Source organism: Gymnodraco acuticeps, unplaced genomic scaffold (assembly GCF_902827175.1).
Source record: "Gymnodraco acuticeps unplaced genomic scaffold, fGymAcu1.1, whole genome shotgun sequence".
NCBI lineage: Eukaryota > Metazoa > Chordata > Actinopteri > Perciformes > Bathydraconidae > Gymnodraco > Gymnodraco acuticeps.
The window spans coordinates 201,355-216,922 of NW_022989777.1; the positions used below are offsets into that span (position 1 = coordinate 201,355).

The 15,568-nt window shown below is 41.8% G+C and overlaps 1 protein-coding gene across 3 annotated transcripts; it reads left to right on the forward strand.

The window, feature by feature from the left end:
• The first annotated feature begins 6,069 nt into the window (after nt 1-6,069).
• Nucleotides 6,070-10,781, forward strand: LOC117548539. Of its 3 annotated transcripts, XM_034219917.1 has the most exons (6): nt 6,070-6,257; nt 6,636-6,910; nt 7,035-7,209; nt 7,342-7,492; nt 10,285-10,472; nt 10,644-10,781. In XM_034219917.1, the coding sequence occupies exons 2-5, from the start codon at nt 6,687-6,689 to the stop codon at nt 10,365-10,367; spliced, it is 633 nt and encodes a 210-aa protein (XP_034075808.1). In that variant the 5' UTR covers nt 6,070-6,257; nt 6,636-6,686; the 3' UTR covers nt 10,368-10,472; nt 10,644-10,781. The 3 variants fall into 3 exon arrangements, with proteins under 3 accessions (XP_034075808.1, XP_034075791.1, XP_034075800.1); XM_034219900.1 differs by having other exon boundaries at nt 6,070-6,910; XM_034219909.1 differs by having other exon boundaries at nt 6,070-6,910; nt 7,399-7,492.
• Nucleotides 10,782-15,568: the final 4,787 nt, after the last annotated feature.

Consider the following 15,568-nt stretch of genomic DNA (forward strand, 5'->3'; position numbering starts at 1 on the left):
CTTTGTGTGAAAGAATGCGGGGATTATGAGCCCTTTTAATAAATATGCGCCCTTTTAAAAATCTGCGCCATTTTGCTGATTATGCGGTAAATTATGCCATCGTATAATCGCGTTTTTCTGGAGGGTCTAATAGAATAGAATAGAATATAATTCCTTTATTGTCATCGCACCAGGTACAACGAAATTTAAAAAAGCAATCCTCGCAGTGCATTTCCACATAAAACAAATAAATATATATCTATATAAACATATACCAGCGACGTGCAGTCAGGGTAGGCAGGGGAGGCAGAGCCTCACCTGTCATACTCATAGACTGGCCATACTACAATGTAATGTAAAAACAACTAAAGAAAAACTAAATAGTAATAATAATAAAATGTCTCCACTGATCTATGTTGTAAGTGTGATTTCTGTATGATTCCAATCGCTTTTTATAGTCAAAATCAGCAAATTTGCCGAGCTCCGCTACAACTACATGGGAGCGATGAGGAGAGAGGCAGGGACGAGCTCTGCCTCACGTAAGCCCACAGTAACTTGCTGGAGCGCAGGCACTAATTTAACGCGGGCACTTATTTTGTGAGCGCGCTCAAGCCAGTTACTGTGTGGTAAGGTGAGGCACAGATGAGCTCTGCCTCACCTCAAAATGCGTCACCTCACAGAAACTGGCTGGAAAGCGGGCACTAAGCGCATGCCTGCACCAGCTCACTGTATGTCACCAATGTAATGTTTGTAGATCCCTTTATTACATTTATCCTCGCCATCCATAGTCTCTAAATAACTTATTTCACGTATATGATATTTAGGCTCGCCGTACAACGGCAATGAAAAAAGCACCAGGGGAGGCAGCCATAACCTCTGCCGCACTGAAGGGGGCGCACGTGAGCCCACAGGTCCTTGTTGCTACTGTTATTCTACGCAGAGACGGTATAGACGCGAACAACAAACTAGACTTTTGAAACTAGAGGAAGATAAGGAGGACTTTTACAAAAAAGTAATAGAGATTGTTGTCCAGAAGGATAGCATGGACTTAATCTTCAAGTCAAGGTAAGACCACAATTGTAATGAAAATGGGATCTTACTAAGAAAGAACAATCCAATATTTAGATTTTGGGTATACTTTTGTTGAACGGTCTGTTTAAAATGAATCGAAACATCAGACTAAAAAAGCTTTTGAAAATAACAGAATATTTCGATTAAGGTCAGAATATAATATTTGTAAATCTGACTCTGAAAGAGTCAGTGCCTCACCAGCCATGAACCTCACCGCACGTCACTGACATATACACATTAAACATATGCTCACACATCCATGCCAACATGCATACATGCCCGCACATTATTTAAATACAGTTTACAATATAAAGAACACAGGGATGATATTTTGCATCTCTGATGTCGATCAGTTAATAAGTTAATACAACTATTAAAAAATAGTGCAGTTGGAAGTTGTAACTGTTCAGTTCAGCGTTTGACGGTGTTCAGTTAATATAATTGTTAGGGAGATAATTATCATAGACGCCAAGATGTGACATACAGGACAAACCTTGACGTCTGTTTACCTCCTTTAAGGACACAGGCTGCTTCAGCCAATAATGTTATTGTTCCCATTCTGTGACCGGTCAATACTGGGTCACAGATGGTCTGTATTGTGGGTACACTGGGACACTTCCTTCTCTGTTGTCTGAGGACTCCAGGGCATGACATATCCAAGGCCATAAGTGGCGGAAGCTGGTAACTTAGTGTGCCCAAACTATCTAAAGCTATCTTATCAAAACATGTTGATGACTCTCTGTGGAACCAGTTAAATGGGCTAGCAACGAGAGAGGTTCTCCAGAATTGACGTGGCAACTCTACCGTGAAGTCAGAACCTCTGGCTCTTGGACTTGTGATGTGAATCCTCCGGCCGTAACTCCAAATAAACCATCAGTGTTTGACATCAAAGCTACTGCTCCTACCGTGTCTCCTTCCTGAGTCGGTGACTCCACAGCATTGCTACACAGAAGTTTCCTCTACAATAATAATGATTTATTTTTTAATAGTCACACTCGATTACGCCTATTTAAAAAAAATAATAATAATACTTTATTCCAAGTGTGCTTGCGATTCTCTTTGGAAGTCATCACATAACAGCATTGTAATACACGGTTCGGCTGCATTAAATATTACACATCTGCCGTAGATCTCTATTTATAGAGCCCTGATGAGAAGACTTCTAGACAAACAGGAGAACTGCCGCCAACACTAAAAACTTGACGTGGATCATAAATATATAAGCAATTAAACAACATCTTACATTTCTTTTCACACAATACGTCTCCTTGCAGTATCAACACTAATTCGGCTGACTTTTATATTTGATCCAATTGGTAGATAGGCTGTATTTACACCATAACGGTGCACAGCTGATAGAAAGGGACACCTGGTGGTTAAAGCACGTTATTGCATTTTATTATTTTATTATTAGATATAAATAGGATCCCTATAAAGTATATTCATTACTCGTTATTCTCTACTAATAGTTCATTAAAGACTGTATATAATGACTCGTTTGCACATCCCTTTCAAGATTTCAAGATTTTCTAAGGTTTATTGACATATCATATTATACACAACTACGGTGTAGTTATGCAATGAATGAAAAACTTGGGCCGCAGGTTCCTCAACAGTGCATTACAAGACATCTATCAATATGTGTGTATACCTCCACCATTAAACTGTCATTCTGCATATTTCTTATACTATCTACATATATCTTATAAGAGTATAATACATATGTATAATATCAGTTTAATAATAAACAAATAATAAACAAATAAGTGCTTAAACATAGTTAACATTGCAGGAAAGCAATATATTAGACGTTTATACTTTGTCAGGCTTAATATTTATCTGTAGATACAAATGTCACTGTGTGTGCTGTGTGCTCTGCATGTGTGACCATTAAAGAGGGTTTCATCCCTCCATATTCTTCTTCTATACCCCCAAAGCTTTTTTCTTATTCAAAAGAAGACCTTAACCTAAAGTACTCTTTAATGTTTAAATTAAGCCTTATTAGTTTGTCTGTTTTGCACATCCTCCTATTAATATCTAATAATAAAATAATACAATTCAATAACGTGCTTTAACCACCAGGTGTCACATATTGATTTACAGTAGACATGACTGCAGGACAGGTATAATTTGATGTTAGTATTTGCCCAATGATACTTCGACATTGACTACATAGGGTGGGGATCAAAACACTGACCCCTTTGATGGGTAGACTAGACATTCATTTACCCATGAGTCATTTCCTAAAAAGTAATGTATAGACTCATTTAGAAGTGGTTGTCCTATCGGCCTCTTCATCACAACCCTAGATTCTGATACAGACTCTTTGTTTCTCTGATTCTCTGCTTTGTTTGAGCTGAGGAGAACTGGCCAATGTGTGTTTACAAACAGCAATCGACACAGCTGCATACTATAAATGGCTTTTAAGTGATGATATTAAAAATGAAGGACGATAACACGTCTCAAGGGAGCATTTTAAATGATATACACAAGCTTCTATTTAGTATCAGTTAGGGAATCCCCCTTGTCAGTTAGTATTTCGGTGGGTGTTTCCAATCTATTATAGGATTATTTTCTGTTCATTGATTTTACAGACAAAGATAGACAGGGAAAAGGAGACCCCAGTCGCTGCTCTCAGAACACAGTCTTGTTATATGTGCATCCAACATGTACTCTTCTTTAAGCTCTGTTTTTGGTCTACACTCCTGAGCAAGATATTGAAGATGATATCATCTGATATATAAGAAGTGTTGGATTTGAATGGCAGAAAGTCTTGTTGCAATTTCCAGATATTAAAAGAGGCCCCTTGAGTTTCTCTGTTAATTATCAATAGTCTGTGCAAATAACAGGGGAAGCCAAAGGGGGATTTTCCTCAGATTTAATGCAGTTACATTCTTGTTGGTTAATGAGGCATGACAGGCAGACCCATAAAAAGGCCTGGATAATTGAGTCACACAGTTAAGGTCTGAATAAAATGTATGTATTCATTGTGCTGAACAATGCCTGTGTTTGTATTCTATTGACTTCTCTGCTGTATTCTTTCATGTGTGGGTACTAAATTGCTACAACATTGTGGAGTAGTTAGCTTAAACATGTTTTATTACTCTGTGTGAAATAAGGAGCAGGTTTGCATGACAGGAGACTAAAGATGTGGGGAGAAGATACATTCTTATCTAAACACAGAATGCCAAGTAGCTGGATCGATACATGTCTAAAATATATGTGTGTGTTTAATTACTTTGTATCAATAATAATAGTCTGTGTAATAAGGAAGTTGGAAATATGAAGAGTAAAACCATTGTATTTGGAGTAAGATATGAGCAGGGGAATGTCCTTATTTGAAGATAAGCTCAGATCTCTAAAATGAGTGTGCGTTCTCTGTATATGTTTATGAAGGGTTCGTGCTGGACACCCAATGTGTCTGTTTTACCTTAAATGGTAAAAAAAGGAAAATGAGTGTGCATGACACATCCTAAGGAAAAATGAGTGTGCGTTCTCTATAGATGCTGATATTCTACTATTTCACTGCTTGAGAGCAGAGGTAATGTTTTCCTCGTTATTATTGATATTAAAGTAACGTACATATGTTGCTTGTATTAGTTAACTATAACAACTATACCAAAAGTATGTGAAACTATGTGTACATTGAACTAAGGGGAGGGAGGGGGCCACAGAGAGGGAAGTCTCTGCAAAATGTGTGGGTGTGTGGAGGTTTCCACAAGATGACGAGCTTGTTATAATGGAAGGTTCGTGCGGGACACCCAATGCGTCTGTTTTACCTTAAATGGTAAAAGACTCTTCCTCGGCTGGCTCGCGTTGATGCGCTACGACACACCATCGTTTTGCATCTCCCAATGAGATGACCTGAAAAGAGGAGCATCTGACCCAGCTCCTCCTGTTTTGTTTTTGTATGTAAGCCTGTTCTGTCTTTGGTTCGTCCTCTCTTCCTCCTGCTGACAAGACAAGTAAGTAGATCTCCCGGCGGGAGGAACCAGGGCCGGAGTAATCCGGATTACTTCGTGATGTTGTGTTATTGTATCTTTTGCCATTAAATCAGCATATTTGTTATAACCGTACCTTGGTTGCTTTGAATTCTTCCTCTGTTAATCTGACCCATTCACCAAACGAACACGCGGAGCCGAGGTGGGCCTTAAACCACTCAGGCTCCAACAATATCCAACTCTAAAGCTGCTAAATTATGTTAGATTCACCTTTCTATCAGCTGTGCACCGTTATGGTGTAAATACAGCCTATCTACCAATTGGATCAAATATAAAAGTCAGCCGAATTAGTGTTGATACTGCAAGGAGACGTATTGTGTGAAAAAAAATGTAAGATGTTGTTTAATTGCTTATATATTTATGATCCACGTCACGTTTTCAGTTTTGGCGGCAGCTCTTCCTGTTTGTCTAGAAGTCTAGAACTACAGCATATGTAATATTTAATGCAGCCGAACCGTTACATTACAATGACTTTATATGATGACTTTCAAAGAGAAAAGCAAGCACACTCGGAATAAAGTATTATTTTATTTTTAAAAAACGTTTTCAGATTTCACATCACATAAACACCAAATCCCAGTATGCATTGCGGCTAAACCATCCAATCATCGAGCTGAGGATCTTGCCTACGTCTATTTCCGGTTTCGTAACATCGGCAAGCGAGGGAACGCCCACAAACGTCACATCCGGTTCGCGCTGAGGGGGAAAACAAACCGGCTTCCACAATGCCCAGGAGCTGTTGTGTGCCCTTTTGTACAACTAACAAGCTTAAAAATCCAAATCTAAAATGTTATATTTTGCCCAACGGGAGCACAGAGCCCAGGAGAAGAACCCGGTGGCTTCAAGCGATCCCTCGGGAGGATGAGTTTGGTCACCTGTGGGATCCAAAATCCAAACATGTGTACGTCTGTAGTCAGCACTTCATGTATGACAACGTTATTCACACAATAACAGTGTTACATTGTTTCGTAGTTAACATGAATGTTCAATTACTAGTTTTAAGAAAAGTTAACTAACTACTACGTTATGCAGGCTACCTTGCTTGAGTATACAAAAACACAGCTATGCTAACAACACTGGTGGTAGCTTCCGAGCTTTCTGCAGTTAAAATGTATTTCACCCCCTTCTATCCCCTTCTCATTTCGTTTGTGAACTGTCTTGCCCTAGGCTTAAAAAACGAGGACATAGCCCACCCAGACTACACACCCTCGCTGTTCCCACATAAAAAGACAAAGTCTCCCAGGTCAGTACTTCAGAGGCTGGAGAGAAGGAGGAAGCGTGAGGGTGTTCAGTCTGCCCAACCAGAATCCCCAACATCAGAAGCTCCCATACCTCTTCAGGAGTTAGAGAGAAAACAACTTTATGAAGAATTGTATAATTTAAGAAGAGAAAGAGATGAGGCCATGAAGGAGCGAGCTGAAGCCATCAGAGAATTGGAGACGTTGAAAATGTCGGTAAACACTGAGAGAAAATGACACTAAATGTAAAGTCATGACAGGCCTGTCATGGACAGTATTTGACACTCTTCATCAGTACCTGGTATAGTTTGTTAAGTCACAGAAAACATCCAAGATGTCAACACAAGACCAGCTCTTTATTACTCTGGTGAAACTGCGGCAGAACCCCTCAACCGATATGATGTGTGGAATATTTGACCTGGCACATAGCACTTTCCTGGATGTATTCTCCCGATGGTTGGATTTGATGTACGCCAACATTTCTTTTTTGATTAAATGGCCTGATGGAGAGTGTATCAGAAGCACAGTACCAGCAGAGGTTCTCTTCCAGTACCCTAGAGTGACTGCAATTATCGACTGCTTTGAGATCAGAATTGAACACTCAAAGAAGTTGAAAACAAGGTGAGATATTTTTCTTTTTGATAGCATGCATAAAGTGTCAGGTTTTTGTAATACTTACCTGGCTGTCTGTGTATATGTACACAATTTATAGATAAGTATTACTAACGACTGTCTCTTCTCACAGAGCTATCACCTACTCAAAATACAAAAACTGGACAACAGTGAAGTATTTCATTGCATGTCACCCATCTGGCTCAATCACATATCTCTCCAAAGGCTGGGGAGGGAGGGCTTCAGATGTGCATATTGTAAGGAACTCAGACTTCTTATCTCAGAAGTTCCACCATGCAGGAGATCAGGTAACAATTGAACTGTTTTTTTTCTTCTAATTTAAGTCTTATTTGTGAATTTATTATTTACCCATAGTTACCATTTTTGAGTTGCTGTTGAAGTAAAGTAGTGTTTTTAAGTATTTGTTATGTTTATTTCAGATTTTAACCGACAGGGGCTTCACTTTGAAGGATGACTTTGCTGTTCTGGGTGCACAGCTCATCACACCGTCTTTCACGAGGGGCCGAAAACAACTGTCAGCTGAAGATGTTGCAAATTCTCGTGTGACTTCGAACATCAGAATTCACATTGGTAAGTATAGAGTCAGCAGTCAGATTCATACAGTATGTACATTTTAATGTGTTTGGTATTCAGAGTGTGCTGCATCATCAAATCACTGTTGCTACTTGCCGCTGACGTGGTTCACATTTCCCTAACTAAATTAATTACTGTAACAGTACAGATCCGGGTTAACAAGTGCTGAGACGTTATTCAATTAATCCCATCAACGAGTACATGTGTAGGAGAGGGCATTTAGGCCTCTCGACTTCCTTCTTTTGATTAGTTTAGTTTTTCACCCCCTTTCCCTTGAACTAATTTATACAGGAGAGTGCATTTACGTAGTCACGTTGTGCCTCTCGGTGTATACTTTGACTTTCTGTCTCTTTGGAGAGTGCTAGTACGTTGGATACGTTGGGCCTTTTCACTGTTGTCCCTCTTCACTAGTATCATGTCCCCTCTTCATAATTTGGGTCTTCATAATTTCCAACCTATTCTAAGGGGAAGCATGATGGTGCCTTTTCATTTCAATTTCTGGCTTTGTGTTTCTTCACCTCTTACTCGTTTAATATTTAGGAGAGTGCATTTACGTAGTCACGTTGTGCCTCTCGGTGTATACTTTGACTTTCTGTCTCTTTGGAGAGTGCTAGTACGTTGGATACGTTGGGCCTTTTCACTGTTGTCCCTCTTCACTAGTATCATGTCCCCTCTTCATAATTTGGGTCTTCATAATTTCCAACCTATTCTAAGGGGAAGCATGATGGTGCCTTTTCATTTCAATTTCTGGCTTTGTGTTTCTTCACCTCTTACTCGTTTAATATTTAGGAGAGTGCATTTACGTAGTCACGTTGTGCCTCTCTTCCTCTGTTTCTGGCTGTTCTTTTCATACCCTTGTTTCTCAGAGAAGAGAAGAAATACTATTCTAAAAAGGAGCTGACACATGGTGTCTCTTCACTTGTACACTTGAGGGGTTAGAGTTCATATGGTGAGGGATTCCATGAGCGGTATGCGCCGGCCTGTGCCTTTACCTTGGACTTCTAATATAACTGCTCGGGTCTTGATAGATTGAGTGGGGAAGTTCATGAGATCTTTCTAGAGGGTTATCAAGAATAACTTTTATCCAATGACCTTTTCCCTCTCTGTCTGTGTCTGTGTATTCTCTTGTTCCGATTAACCCAGCCAAATCTTTTTTCTTGTTTTGTATCTATATCTACGCCGGGATCCGGAGTCGAGGCTGATCCTCTTGCTGTAGTCCTGTGTCTTGGATCCTCTATCCTGAGTTCTGGATTAAGTCGTGGACTTCGGGTCGTGGCTGAACCTGTCTCTGCGGTCCTGCCTTGGGTCTCGTCATGCTGCTTCCCTGATGGCTTCCACAGGATTGTAGCTGACATCCTCGTGGATTCGTCTTCTTATTACAGACACATGCATTTCCTAACATTCGGTCTATATGCTGTAAAATGTATTATCTCTTCGATTTACACACGGCATCTATTGCAAGTCTGTCTGTCCTGGGAGAGGGATCCCTCCTCTGTTGCTCTCCCTGAGGTTTCTCCCATGTTCCCTTTAAACTGTGGGTTTTCTCTGGAAGTGTTTCCTTGTACGATGTGAGGGTCTAAGGATAGAGGGTGTCTTTTTTCTCATACTGATATTCTGAACAATCTGTGCTGTTGTATTTGCTGTAAAGTGTCTCTACTGTAGGCTATTTGTATTATATATACAGCACTTTGGCTCAAAAATCGTTTATAAATGTGCTATATAAAAAAAACTTGATTTTATTTTATTTGATTCCCTACTTTGTAGGGTGTCTTAAGATAACATTTTATCTTAAAAACATGTTATTCTATATTTAAATACATTGAACTGTTGTTCACATTTAGTGCAATATCAAGAGAACAGGAACATCAGGAAGATACGTCCCCAGCTGACTCAGAAAGCGACTCAGCTTCTGGTCCAGGCTCTCGTCATCTCACGCCCAGACTACTGCAACTCCCTCCTGGCTGGTCTACCTGTATGTGCCATCCGACCTCTGCAGCTCATCCAGAATGCAGCGGCTCGTCTGGTCTTCAACCTTCCTAAATGTTCCCACACCACTCCGCTCCTCCGCTCCCTTCACTGGCTTCCGGTAACTGCTAGAATCCACTTCAAGACACTGGTACTTGCGTACCATGCTGCGAATGGATCTGGCCCTTCCTACATCCAGGACATGGTTAAACCGTACACCCCAGCGCGTGCACTACGCTCTGCATCAGCCAAACGACTCGCTGCGCCCTCGCTGCGAGAGGGACCCAAGTTCCCATCAGCAAAAACACGTGGGTTTGCTGTCCTGGCTCCAAGAAGGTGGAATGAGCTCCCCATTGACATCAGGACGACAGATAGCTTACACATCTTCCGGCGCAAACTGAAAACTCATCTCTTTCGACTCCACTTCGAGCGTTAGAACTATTAACGAAGCACTTTTATACTAATAAAGGACTGGCTTACCTAAAGCCAGTTGAGTAGCACTTGTTTGGCTCTATGAAACCTGATGTACTTATATGATTCTGTTTTCTTCAAGGTTGTGTCTTCCTGGTCGAATGCACTTATTGTAAGTCGCTTTGGATAAAAGCGTCAGCTAAATGCAATGTAATGTAATGTAATGTAAAATAACAGGATAACAGGAAGTTAACAGGGATCTTTCTTCACTTTAACATGAAAAAGAAACACTAATTATAGGACACAATGCACTGACGATATGATATAACGGTCAACTGTGCTACTCCTGTGAAACTCGAACATAACAATGTAGATAAACAGCATTTTAACAACATGTGATCTGTGGTCTGCAGAGAGTCATTGGTGCCCTGAAGAGCCGGGACCACATTCTGGATGGCCCACTTCCTCTGCGCCTGGTGAAGAGACTGCAGGGTGAGAGACAGAAGAGAGAAGAGGCCATGATTGATAGGATTGTGCATGTCTGTGCAGCACTAATGAACCTGTCTGGCAGTGTCATGTACAACCGTTACAGAATCTGAGAGTCAGAACAAAATCAATGCGCAGTCATTTAATAATGAGCATCAGAGAACAATATTTTATGCAACTTTTTTATACAACAAAGAAGTCATTATTATTCCAATTGTGCCATTTAACAGGTTTCAGTGACATAATGGATCTTTCTAATCAAAACCACCTGTTTGTCTTTCCACAGGTCCCTGAACTGATCTCAGTGCTGCTCTGCTGCTGCACACCCTGTCGCTCTGCCTCTGATGCCTGTCGCTCTGCCTCTGATGCCTGTCGCTCTGCCTCTGATGCCTGTCACCCTGCCTCTGATGCCTGACGCTCTGCCTCTGACACTCTGCCTCTGATGCCTGACGCTCTGCCTCTGATGCCTGACACTCTGCCTCTGATGCCTGACACTCTGCCTCTGATGCCTGACGCTCTGCCTCTGATGCCTGACGCTCTGCCTCTGATGCCTGTCGCCCTGCCTCTGATGCCTGTCGCCCTGCCTCTGATGCCTGACGCTCTGCCTCTGATGCCTGACGCTCTGCCTCTGATGCCTGTCACCCTGCCTCTGATGCCTGACGCTCTGCCTCTGATGCCTGACGCTCTGCCTCTGATGCCTGTCGCCCTGCCTCTGATGCCTGTCGCCCTGCCTCTGATGCCTGACGCTCTGCCTCTGATGCCTGTCACCCTGCCTCTGATGCCTGACGCCCTGCCTCTGATGCCTGTCGCTCTGCCTCTGATGCCTGACGCTCTGCCTCTGATGCCTGTCGCTCTGCCTCTGATGCCTGTCACCCTGCCTCTGATGCCTGACGCTCTGCCTCTGATGCCTGTCGCTCTGCCTCTGATGCCTGACGCTCTGCCTCTGATGCCTGACGCTCTGCCTCTGATGCCTGACACCCTGCCTCTGATGCCTGACGCTCTGCCTCTGATGCCTGACACCCTGCCTCTGATGCCTGACGCTCTGCCTCTGATGCCTGTCGCTCTGCCTCTGATGCCTGATGGGTCACTCCCTGTGCTGCTTTCGACTGGACTGTGTTCTGCCTACTTAGCAGAAACATATACAGTGCTTATCATAAATGAGTACACCCCCTTTGAAAAGAACAATTTGATCAACAATATCAACAATTATTATCTGATTAGTATCAAAGTCACAAGTATAGACAAACACAATTTGCTTATCTTACTAAAGTAAATCAGGGCCATACAATACAGTATATTTCATACCATGCAGGCCTGGGTTGTAAATAAAAACTGCCCCTAACTAGTATAAAATGCTGTGGTTTTTTTCATATCACAGCGATGTTACGGAGATGAATTACATTGAAACATCAGTTTCCTCCAATATTGTACAGCCCATTATTCATTCTATTTGTAGCCTATGTATGTTTTCATGTTGTAAATAAATGTATAGGCTTTGTGATATTTGATTTTGTAAATATAGTCTAGTAGTCTATGTTGAGACTGAATGAAATAGCTATAATATGCTTCAAAATGAATTGGTATAAATAAATATGTAACTTATTTGTTGTCATTTTTACACTGATAGGAAATTCCACCACCTACCTGTGCATCTTTCAGCTCCCGAAGTTTGTGTAGTATGTGTTGTGACCAAAATGTTTGCATCACATTAATGGCACCCCTGATGAAGTCCTCATCTCTTTGTACTCTGAATATCAGGCAGGTCTGAGGAGTCCAAGTGATGAAGTCTGCATACATCCGTTTGGTAACAAACATCTGCATTTGGACCTGTCAAATGCAATCAAATGCAATGCAATCATAACACTAATATTTACATGATAGACAGTATGCCATCTGTGGATAATTATCTTGGATAATTGCACAAAATGCTGCAGACTTATTAGAGGTGTGCAGGTATATGCAGGTGAAATATGCATGACTTCTCTTTAAGCTGCCCTGGTTCGCGTGCTGCTTAAATCCTTCGGTCTTGGCAGCCAGAGAAGAGAGAGCGAACACACGAACACAGACAGGAGATGCAGAGGTACCACGGGGAGGAGCCGGGGGAGATTCTCCTCCCACAGAGCCCATCCTGCAGCGTTTCAGAAACTTCAGTTGTGTCTAAAGAATATTCCCTTGCTCACAAAGATATACTGCTTATTATTAATACAAAGTAATTAAACAGACACATCTGCTATTCAAGATATGTAGACTTCCCTTGGTGGAGATTTTAAGGAGAATGTTTCCTCCCCTCCCTCTCTAGTCTTCTGTCATGAAAAAGCTGGTTCTATTTCATACAGAGTAATTAAACATGTTTAAGCCAACTACTTCACAATATTTTGTAGCAATTTAGTCCTCACATTTATGAAAGAATAAAGCAGAGAAGTCAATAGAACACAAACCCAGGTATTGTTTGAGCAGTAATCCCATATCTGCTCAAGTAGCCTTATCCTGCATATCTTTAACACCCCCACATCTTTAGCATTAACATAAGTTGATTGTTCCTTTTAGCTTAAGGGCTTCTGTGAACTTCCTTTCACCTCAAAGTCCGCGTTTACTGGAATGAATGCATTCATTGACAATTCAGACTAACTATTGTCTCTCTTAACTGTGTGACTCAATTCTCAAGGCCTGCAGGATGCGCATCATTAACTTAAGAAGAACTTAACCATTATATCTGGGGAAAATGTCCCTCGCAGTTCCCTTGTTAATTTGCAAAGACCATTAATGATTAACCAAGACCCTCATGGCCCCTACCTGCAACAAGACTTTCTGAAAAAACATTTAACAGATAATCTTTTCACTCAAAACAGAAATCACAAGTAATTCTGTATTTTACCTACTTACAGATAGCCAAAAAAACAATCTTTTGATTACACATAAAGGTGGAAGAAAAAGACTATTGCACTAATCTACTTTTAAGAAAAAGGGAACATTGTTTCAGGAATGTATGTAAAAAACCTCTCTATATTTAAGAGGGAAAATGTACTTTGTCCCTTCAAAGTTAACACACAGGAACGTATAAAACCACACATATATTAGGGATAACATGATGCAACACACCTCTTATATATGGGTGACATTAAAATGAATATACCAAAAATATGCTGTATCAAATTTTCTGCATAATACTTTACATCAATTTCCACAATCCCCCCTTTTGTTCTCTTTTAAAAGAGATCAATTTACACAAGGCACTTGAAACATAACTACTGTCAATCCTTTCCACTGTGTTCGTCTCCCATCATTATATTTAGAGCCCTTTAAACATTTGGAAACAGCCCATCATAACAATTTCTTATGACAGTGGAGAGGAAGACCAAAACATGTTAAAAAACTGCGTCCTTGTCCACTGAGCCACCATACTCGTCCTCTCCCTCCGAGACATAGGCCAACAGGGGCATTTGATACGGAGGGGGAGAAGCAGCTTTTCCTTCAATGGTGGAATTGATTAGTCTGACACATAATGAGCGGATGCACGGCACACAACAACACCCACATGTTATTAAAATGGCCAAAAAAGTAGCTACAGAAATAAAAAGAGACATTATTACACCTTTCCATTGACCAAACATGTTAGTAAACCACTCTTCAAGGGGATTGTGTATCCCTGATTGCTCATGCATAGTTTTAGATAGGATACGAAGACCTTCTAAGGCTTTAGTCACGGAACCGTCCGGCGCCGTGTTGTTGGGAATAAACGTACAGCACATATCCTTGAACATTGAGCAAACACCCCCTTTCTCCGCCAGAAGCATATCCAACGCCATCCTATTCTGCACAGCCATAAGGGACGTTGGACCCAATTGTTCAGCCAGGCCTTCTACCGCGTCCCTAGTGAGATTGGCCAATCGGAGTATGTTGTAATGTACATAGTTGATCCTTTCTACATTTTTGACAGGGGTAACAGGGAAGACGGCAGAGATAACTGGAAAACTTTCAAACCCTGCAGCTATTTGGTCAGCTAGTTTGTATTCATTAGGGACCCCTCGTGGAACTCCTATAGAATCGATGTAGGTGGGAGAATTGAGGGATAAATCAAACGTGTTTCTGGTGTCCCTTTTAGCCAGTACATGTAGGGAGTCTTTAGGGTCCGTGGGCACCAGTTTTTCGCCTAGCAACATTAGGGGGGCATGAAGACGCACCATAGCACACAATCCTACAGATAATTCGGGGATACGGGTGTACAGGCGGTGGCCCCCACAATAATAGTAGAGACCAGCCCTGGCCCAATGTCCTATACTAGTGCTAGACACGGTGTGGTTACACCAATCCGTAGGGATATTTCCTAGGTCAAAACGTGGAGATTTTTGGACCATGGTGAAACAGGTGTACCCACCGGCGCCTCTGCTAGGCGTGAATAGGCCTGTCCTAGTACCATTATCAATTGGAGGGAAAACCTTGGCCAGGGTGGTGCAGTTAGGAGGACTAGCCATCTTGGTCAGCTGTAACATACAGTTGTAACCCCAGGTATCTGTGGGAAACAGGGGCGCAGGGTCAGTGACTAATTGCAGGCGGGCCGTGGCACAGGCTAGGCAATCGCCTGCCATTTGTTCTTGGGCTGTCCGAGCAACCCATTTTAACCATAGATTGTCATCTGTGTATCCTGTGGCCATTTGGATGACGTCTAGAGGTTTAAATTGGCTATAATCCCCCGTACATTTATCTGTGCATGTAATTTTAGACAGGTATTTAACCTTAGATCCTGCCTGAGGAAGGTTTTGCTTTACCTTTGGTATAACTTTAATTTCGAAGAGGCCTTGTGGCGAACCCCTTCCTGCATATACTGCGAGGACATAAAGTCCAGCGTCGGAGAGCACGAAATTATTTAGCGTTATGAGTACCGGATTACAAAACCTGGCGGAGCACGGAACGCCTGGGTTTCTCCTAACCACTTTCATTCTATATTTGAGGTATCTAACAATTTCCGCCGATCGGTAAGGTGGCATGTATCCCCAGTCATCAGGACCCGAATTTACTATGACACCGGCCCAGGACTCGCAGGACCAACCGTAGGTGTATTTAACGAACACATGAGGATCGCCTTTGATTCTAACTGTACTGCCTTGGTAAACGTAAGGACTGCCTTTGACCTTATCTTGGATGCTTCTATTACATACCGCTGGGGCTAAACAGACGTATTTGGCTATGTTGGAATAGGTCCTGGCGAGGTTT